The sequence below is a fragment of the Microchirus variegatus genome (genome assembly GCF_963457635.1).
Source record: "Microchirus variegatus genome assembly, chromosome: 10".
In the NCBI taxonomy this organism is placed as follows: Eukaryota; Metazoa; Chordata; class Actinopteri; order Pleuronectiformes; family Soleidae; genus Microchirus; species Microchirus variegatus.
In genome coordinates this window covers 25,021,567-25,031,177 of record NC_139811.1, presented here as the reverse complement: position 1 = coordinate 25,031,177, position 9,611 = coordinate 25,021,567, and the positions used below count along the sequence as shown (strand labels likewise).

General features: G+C 38.4%; 1 protein-coding gene across 1 annotated transcript; it reads right to left on the bottom strand.

The window, feature by feature from the left end:
- Positions 1 to 4,325: 4,325 nt before the first annotated feature.
- On the bottom strand, positions 4,326 to 7,565 carry aanat2 (arylalkylamine N-acetyltransferase 2; the record flags this gene model as incomplete). Its single annotated transcript, XM_083896809.1, has 3 exons — positions 4,326 to 4,631; positions 6,016 to 6,170; positions 7,400 to 7,565. The coding sequence occupies 3 exons, from the start codon at positions 7,563 to 7,565 to the stop codon at positions 4,326 to 4,328; spliced, it is 627 nt and encodes a 208-aa protein (XP_083752935.1).
- Positions 7,566 to 9,611: the final 2,046 nt, after the last annotated feature.

Sequence of the window (9,611 nt, the reverse complement as noted above, 5' to 3'; positions counted from 1 at the left end):
CCCCATCAAGTGTGAGTGGTGCGAGCTGCTCACATGCATCCCCTTCACAGACAAGTTCTGCGAGAAGTACGACCTCAACGCTCACCTGCACTGAGGTCGCGGACGCTGCGAGCTCAAACAGAAAGGTCAACAGGTTAAGAAGAAAAAAAAAAAAACACTGTCCTCCTGTGTGGCCGGGAACTGTCGCTCCCTGTCTATGAACTATGACAATATGCTTGTGTTTCTTTCTTCTTTTTTTACTCCGTCAGTATGAATATGCCACTCTTTTAATCACCGTCACTCCTTCACTGTCCAGTGAAAACAAAGGCATGGCACTCGTGAACCTCAGTATCGACCCCTTTACACGCGAGGACGCAGGAATAAGACTAACCAGCACTGGTACCAAGAAGGAATTGTGTTTTTTTTATTACACGCCACACATAGGTTTTATTATTATTATTATTAATATTATTATTATTATTATTATTATTATTGTTATTATTATTCAGGCAACCTCACACTGAAGCAGGGACGAAATAATATCAGATATTACCTTTGGTGCCTTGTTGAAAAATGTACCAACTACTGCCATATTTTTGTTACAGTATGCTGAGCACTCGAATGTTTGTTTTTGTTTTCTCCTCCCTCCTCTTATTTGTTTTATTGCTTCTGTTTGAGAAGTGATGATCGTTTCTGTGCAACGGTAGCGTTTTAGCTACCGGAACTGAAAACAACAGTAAAAAAACAAACAAACAAACAAAGAGAAAAACAAAAAGTCGATAAAATAAAAGATGTCTGTGACTTTTCCTCTGACTGAAAACTGTGTTTATTCAAACTTATCACTGGATCAAGTGATCCAGTTAGATAGATCTTTCTGAATACGTTGACATTATTTATGTACATACCACACAACTTAAGATTCAAAGGGATAGACCAGCTTTTTTTTTTATTAACACATGATAAAATAACATATTCAGAACTTACATTTAATAGGCAGCAAAATAAGAAAATAGAAATAACAGCAACTTTACTCTAAATAAAGCAAAGTAGTACTTGTTGGGTCCACAAACCAAAACGATTCAGTTTCAATGATTTCTTTGTTATATGGAGCAAAGAAAAGCAGAACATATTTGCATTTGAGAAGCTGAAAAACAAAGAAAACGTATTTCAATTATTGAAAAAACAAACACTGAAACCGATTGAAAATAGATTCATTTAGTAATCGATTAATTGTGTAATAACCACTAAAAGTTTGAAAGGATGTAGGAAATTTTCTAGTCCTACATTTTTTTCCCTTTCCTTTCTTTTCTCAAAACTTTCTTTAGGATTCTAAAAATAGCCCACAGTTAGAATGTGGTTTGCTTTTTTCTTTCTTCTTTTATGTCACTAACATATACACTGTTGAATTCATGTCCCTGTTCACTACAATACACTGTGTAAACTAGCTTCCTGTCCACTTTTCCACCACAAAGTGTTTTTTTTGTTTTTCCATCAGTGATAGTTCCTGGTGACGGGACAGACTGTCGTCCACCGATTGGTCAGAGAGCGTTGTCACTGGAAGAGTCATGAGCGTGACATCTGATATGAGAATCAAAGGGAACATTGCTGAACTGTAGATCAGCATTATGTTATTCTCCAACATTACTGTACTGAATGATTCTGTTTTTTCAGATGAACTGATTCTAATGATTCAGTTACACAGAAATCAACTGCTTTACAAGTCACTGGGCACAAGTTTGTGTGTGTTGCGTGTAAAACGAAGCCACGACAGTTTGTGATGACTCCACCCACGTCGAGGAGGTACTATCGTAACAGAAAGCCATACCAAACCGCGTTGAGTCGAGCCGTGTCGCAACTGTGTAGTGGAAAAGCGCAATTTGGATTTGACCGTGAGTAACTTTCTCATACTTCAAATAACGGGAACTATCCTTTTTGTGCATTTCATACAATAGTTTGTAGTAACTGCCTCGTTTGCACAGCATATTTTAGTACATACATTCCTCTTTTACTTAGCCCTGGTTAATCTCACACAGGCCAAGCAACAGCCGAATGGATTTAGTCAAATATGCTGTTTAAAGCTCACATAGAGTGGTTCTGTTGCACATATACTGTATGTGAGTTATGGAGGTCTGCTTACATACATTAACTTGTTTATGGTCAAAAACCTCCTAGTTGCTGTAAACGAGCCGATAGAAATCCCTCTTTTCTAATGCTGTTCCTCAGCCACGATATTTCAGACATAAATCTCACCCCCAGAAGACACAGTGTGTTGGGATTGGCCAGCCAGTGTAGAGGCTTCCCAACTGCCTTGTGATTGGCCAATACCTGGAAGTGACATAATCAGCACACCCGCTCTCAGAAGCGCAGCTCCCCCCTCTGGAACGGTGGATGCACTGCTCCTCATTATCAAGACAGTGTTTTAACAGTGTTTAAAAATAGCTTCTTCACGACTCCCCGCCGCAGTCCCTTTTATGACTTTGACCCGCAGTCAGACACAGAGTGCCCGGAGCAGGAGGATCTGCTGTTCAGGAGAACCGCTGTTTACGTAACCGGACCGGGTTTTTTCAGAGATCTCGCTGAGCCCGAGATTACAATAAAACACAGCGTTCTCAGCAAGGGCTGAACTGTTTGTTTAGAACCTTCAGGGCTTCTTAAACAAGGTAATGATGCAGATACACACTAAAAAACAGCGTTAATTGGAACTTCCGGTCTAGGTTCTGTTCACCACAGCTCTAAATCAAAATAGTGTATGAAATGCAAAAAGTAAAACGCCAAAGAGAGAGTTGAAGAACAGTAAAAGAGTAAAAAAAAATCATCAGACGCCACATGGCTCGACACGTTTTCCCGTCACTCTGCGTTCGTCATCCAGATTATTGCTATGATTGTTTGTGGGTCAATCCAACGGCAACTTCCTCTGCATCTGTTGGTCACGCCTTATACTCGCTCTCAAATGAGATCAAGATGCACCGATACTCTACAGCAGGGGTTCTCAAAGTTTTGATACCTGAGGGCCAATTTAGATACCCAACATTGGACTGAGGGCCGCCAAAGGAGAAAAAAGGAAAAAAACCCCAGAAAGAAATCCCATTTATAATCATTTTAATGACCAGATTGCAGTTGTACAGTTTACACTTATTGGTCTGTATCCAGTAATGTCCAATAAACATTTAACAAGCTTAGTAGCTCCTGGATTAAAACTATCAACTGTAATTCATTGCGGGCGCCAGAAATGTTTCTGTGGGCCGCCATTGCCCCCCGGGCCGCACTTTGAGAACCAATGCTCTACAGGGTGATAAATTATAGATTATAATCTGATTAGTGACAGCAAAGCATGAATTAGTGACTCCTCACACACACCAGGGTATCCATGGGGTCTTAAAATATCTTAAAATGTCTTAAATCCAATCATTTTGAATTTGAATTTAAGGCCTTAAAATGTCTAAAATTCTCCTAAAATTTCATAAAAGGTCTTAAATACAATTTTGAAAGGTCTTAAAAATCTATTTACGTTACTTTTATTTAAATCATGCATAAACTTCAGTCTCGCGTTGAAATTTTTCTATTTTTGAGATTGCGATAAAAAAGAACTACAACACGGAACTAAAGTAGGCCACCTGTGCTGCCCGGTGACAATTTATCGAGCACCACTAGCTAGTGTGCTGTGGGCGCGCCGCGCATGGAAGTATAATATGAACTGGATAGAGCTCCGCCCCCTCTGCCTTGAAGACAATTTTTACATGGTGGTCACTGTGGGTACTGCAACAGAAAATCCCAAAAGCAATTTTCCCATTGACCGCAACAGTAAAAGAGACGCCTGTAAAAGTGTCCACAGGACACCTCGAGACATGGACACGGGCTTTTATAGATCTTTATATGGTAGTGACACTACTGCACATGCTCTATGGGCCCCATAACCTGGAAATAAACGCGGAAGTCAAATACTTTTTTGGCATACAACAGAAGCAAAGGGGCGGAGCTCTATCCAGTTCATATAATACATCCATGGCGCCGTGGTGTGTTTCAGCTTAGCATAGCAGTGGAGAAAACTTAAAGCCCACAGCTCAGCCGAACGAGTTGTGGCTCCAATTTTCCTCGATGTCTTTTGTGCTTTTTTGCCAGTATGGTTTTTGAATGGGTCTTAAATTTGATTCATTATGGTCTTAAAAAAGTCTTGAAAAGTCTTAAATTTGACTAGACCCTGACACACACATACACACACTGTCCTCACTCCTTCTTCAAAGTCCACGGTGCTAAATGTTGTCCATGAGTCCATTTAAGTGGTGAGTGAACTGAAGGGTTTCATTGAAGGGTTTTTTTGGGGGGAAGCGGTGGGCGAGACCGAGCGACTAGCAGCCGCTGTTCCTCCTGGCGTACGCCTGCCCGCCCAGCGTGTACTCCATCTCCTGGAAGTTCATGTTGGAGACGGAGATGGCCGACGGGCCTTTCTCCTTGAAGCCGGCCTTGAGGTAGAACGGAACCAGGAAGTCCTCGCAGATCAGCAGCGCTCGCCGCGCGCCGGGCAAACAGCGCAGGTACTGCAGGTAACGCCACAGGACGATGGAGCCTTTGCCCTGCTGCCGACAGTGACGGTGCACCGACAGCACGTGGATGTGCACGGCGTTGGTGTCGGGGACGTGCTGAGTCATGGCCTCCTGCAGGAGAGAGAGGGAGAGAGAGTCAATAAAATCAATATAATTATGTTTACAGAGCAGTTTTCAAGAAAAATAATATATAAAAATATGAAATAACACATTGAAATAAATACATATAAAACGCAGACAATGGTATTAAATCAAGTACAATTACTTTATAAATTAGGATGAAACACGAAAAACCAAAAAAAGTGACTCAAAAAATACTAAAAAAATAAAAATTTCTATGTCTATATAGAAGTTTTCAAGCTTTCCAGATAAAAAAAAACAACAGCAATACAGAATGTAAAATGAGAGAAAAATGTCCATAAATGATATAATGATAAACAATAAACGAATAAATAAAATGTCAGCATGAAAATTAAACAGAAATGTGAAAAAAATTTGAAAAAAAAGTTTAAAATTCACATGGAAATGCATTTAAAATTCAGGCAAATGGTATTAAAACAGTTCAAATGACTATAAAAGACTACAACAAGTGATGCAAAGTTGCAAAAATTATACAAATTTATATATGTGTGCGACACTTTTCAAGATTTTCCAGATTAAGATTAAGATTAAAACAAAGAAAGAAGAAGAAGAAGTGAATACAAATGAGAATAGATGAAGCTGCACTGTGCCAGGTCAGTATATGTCAAATATTAAGATAAATCTTTGAAAATAAAAGTCTAAATTGAATATGGTAGTTGATGTAAAACCCAGGTAAACTGTATTAAATGTCGGGACGGCTCCATACCATTTGTTTTCCTGTTCGATAAAGATTCAGATTTTTAATTTTCATGTACAAATATCGGACCGATACTAAAAAAAACAGTGCAATACTAATCGATAAAAATAATAATACAGAAAAATTATAAAATTATGATGTTAAAGTATTAAAGTGCCCATTTGGTCAAAGGAAGAATAAACTGAAAATAATTATTATGCTTTAATTCATTGTTTTATGTTATTTGTTCAGATCACAGGAAAGAGCAGTCAGTGTAGGGCTTTTATTTTCTTTGAAGGAAGTGACTTTGACGTCAACTTTTTGCGAATTTTATTTTATGTATTTTTTCAATAGGTTGTGGATCTGAAAAAAGGGAAAAACATCCACTCTGTGACGATCAAATAACACATTTATCTCTGGAAATTAGTAAAAGAAAAGAAAAAAAAAAGTCTATTTTTGGGTGAAGTGGCCCTTTAAGTGCCACAAAAATGTTCCCATCAGCTGATTTCAGCAGCCTGTCAAGACATTTGAATGTCGTCCAGAGACGGAATACATTTTGTTTAATAAGCGATTCATACAATCATACAATTTTTATTTTTTTTTAAATGTATTGTAAAATGAAGATATTACTGAGCAGAACATAAAAGTATTTAAGTGGTATTATCTGTGTAATTGTACCTGTGAAAGACGGTCCTTGTCCCAGCCGGAGCCGATGACGAAAGCGACCAGTTGTCCCTCCTCGAACCATCCCAGCGAAAGCTCCGGACACTGACTCAGGAAGTTCAGCACCTCGTCCAGCGTGAGTGGACACTCTCCAGAGACGGAGACAAACGCTGTGAGGGCGGAAAAGACCACATGAAAGTCAACATGACTGAGTGTAATAAAAGATTAGAAATAAAACAAAGTTTGACATGTAAGAATGCACTAATAAAAATAATATTTGGGTGTTAACTATTTTCTTTTTTCAGTGTAGTTTATACAAAAAAAGTAATGTTTGACATGACTAAGTGATAATACACTGATAGAAAAATACATAAATTGCACTTGAAAAGTTAATTTAAACTAAATTTAGCAGATTATTTGGACATTTTGTAAGGTGTGTATTGTCTACACTGAAAAAAGAAAATGGTTGAAATGAAAAGATTATAATATACACTGATAAGATAAAGACTAACTTAATGAAATACATGAATTGCATCGAAAAAGTTATTTAAATTAAATTTAGCAGGTTATTTGGACAAAATTACTTTAGTTTGAATTTAAACTGAAAAAAAAGTAATTTTGTCCATATAACCTGCTAAATTTAGTTTAAATTAATTTATTCAAGCGCAGATTATGTATTTTTAAGTTTGTCTGTTTTTTAATAAGCATATTATAATTTTTTCATGACAATTTCTTTCTTTCTTTCTTTCTTGTGTATATTATTTGGTGAGTATTAACTGCACTGAAAATAGTAACATTTTCAAACATTTTCTTTTTTCAGTGTAGTTAATACACAATGAAAAAAACACACACATAAGTTAGCCTAAGTTACTATAGTTAATACAAAACAAATATACACTAAGATATTGACAAACAATTACTTTACACCTATTCACCTCTTTGTTTTAGTTTGTGATTTGAGTTCCCCCCCCCCAAAAAAGAAAACACGATAGACAAACTTAAAAATACATCCACTGCAATTCATTTGATTCTTACTAAAGTTGGCTAAAGTCACATGGACAAAACTGATTTACTTCATTTAGAGGTCACCAATTTACCCATTTTCTTTTTAAATGTAAATAATACACATATAATAATATACACTATAAAAAAGAATATGATAGACAAACTTAAAAATACATCAACTGCAATTGAATCGACCAAGTTCATTCTTACTGAAGTTAACAGGATATATGGACAAAACTCATTTAACTTCATTAATTCAGTTTGTGCACTTTTGAATTTTTTTTTGTGTAAGACGAAGGTCGAAGGACAAAGGATGTTACCAACCCTGTGAAGTCCCGTGAGACAAACTATGTTTTGTAAACTGTGGACTATACAAATAAAGACATGAACTCACCCTCTCTCTCGATCTCAAACACACTGATGGCGTCCTGCGGCGTCAGGTTCCTGAACTCGCTGGCGGGCAGCGTGTGTCGTCTCTGCTGCAGTGGACTGACCACTCTGACCGGCGTCTTCAAGAAGAAGGGCTTGAGGAACGGAGATCCACTGACCTGCTGTGCCATGATGTCTCAACAACACTGTGTGTTTCTGTGTGTGTATGTGTGTGTGTGAACCTACAGGTGTCCCACTCTGTGCTCTGCTTGTCTCTCAGCTGACCTCGGTGTCCCCTCCTGCTCTTGTGTGTTTCTGAACTCATCCTGTGAAGTGGTCATCTCGAAGTAGGATAGCTGTCCCTGCACGTGCCGGCAAAGTCTCTTAATCCCCCAACCACACTGTTCTTAGGCATATTTAATGGCACTCCAGTCTTTATTTTCTTATTAAGTGTATTTAGCTTTAACCCTTTAACACCTAAACCTAAGCCCATAAAAGAAAGAGAAAATGTCCTGTAACTGAGTGCGTTTGACCATTTTTCCAGAATATCTGGCAGTTATTTACAATTCACTGCATATTAAAATACTGTATTAACACTTTTTTAATAAAACTTTTCTTTAGAAAAAACACTGTAGTTGTACACGAACACCAGCTTTTGTGTTTTAAATTTCAAATTTGAACAGTATAAAAGATATTTACACAGGCCAAAAAATGGAAAGTATGAGTGAATTCCAATTCCTTGCTTAACCCTCAATCTTAACCCTCAATCTCAAAAATGCGCTCCCTCTAGTGCAAGTGCTGTCCTGATTCTCAGAAAAATTAAGTTGAGGGGCAAGTTTAAGGGCTGTATCGCCCTCAATATTGAGATTTTCCAGGACCACCCAAGGTCCTAAGGGAGCAAGGGCTACCCAGAATGCATTGCGTGTTTTCACATAAGAAAGATGGCGTCGAAAGCAGCGAAGTGAGCGCGATACAAATGAAGTATTTTCTTTGTTAAAGCGGAACTAGACCGGAAGTTACTATTAACGCTGTTTTTTTTGGTGTGTATCTGCGTCATTACCTTGTTTATGAAGCCTGACGGTTCGAAACAAACAGTTCAGCCATTGCTGAGAACGTTGTGTTTTATTGTAATCTTGGGGCTCAACGAGATCACTGAAAATCCCGTTATAGTTACGTAAGCAGCGGTTCTCCTGAACAACCGATCGTCCTGCTCCGGGCACTAGTCCGGGCACATCCGGTTGCGTACATTGAACCGCAGAAGAAGAATAACGTCCGTTGTGGAGGTGTTTCATGAGCAACAGTGTCTTCTGACTCTGGGTCTGACTCCAGTTTAAAGTCATAAAGGGACTGCGGCGGGGAGTCGTGACAAAGCTATTTTTAAACACTGTTAAAACAATGTTTTGATAATGAGTAGCAATGCATCCACCGTTCCAGAGGGGGGAGCTGCGCTTCTGAGAGCTGACGTGATAGATTACGTCACTTCCAGATACCTGGCCAATCACAACACAGGTGGGAAGGCTCTACGCTGGCTGGCCAATCACAACACACTCTGTCTTCTCGGGCGAGATTTATGGCTGAAACAGCGCGACTGACAAGCGCTTCGAAAAAGGACAGATTTCAATCGGCTCGTTTACATCAACTAGGAGGATTTTGACCATAAAAACAACTTAATATATGTAAGTAGACCTCCATAACTCACATATATGTGCAGCAGGACCACTCTATGTGACCTTTAATAGAGATATAAAAATGATGAAAACCATTGTATTATCTTAGTTTAGGCCCAGATTATGGATTACTGACGTCATTGTTGCGTAACATTTATTTTTATTTTACGATCTTTTGTCAATAGCCGGCTGGTGCGGACAAGCGATGGTTCGCTATGGTTTACTTTTCAATAAGTCGTGGTGTGTGGTAACTGTCAGCTGAATATGTCCGTGGTTGTGGTATTTATATGAGTATCATCTTATAACTAACTGACAACCTAATAACTTGACTGAAATAAAATAATAAATAAATAATCCTGACGTAAATGTGTTCTTCTTCTTCTTTTTTGGAGTTGACAGACTGGACGCAGCTTTCGCGTTATTCTGCCCCCTACAGTCTGAAGACGTGTCTCGTTTAAGGGGTGTCCCATTTCTAAGTGACAAAATAACCCTCAATACTTGGTTTTGAGGGCCAGTTAAGATTAAGGGTTAAGATAGGAATTGATTTTGGCCCTATGTATGATATGAATG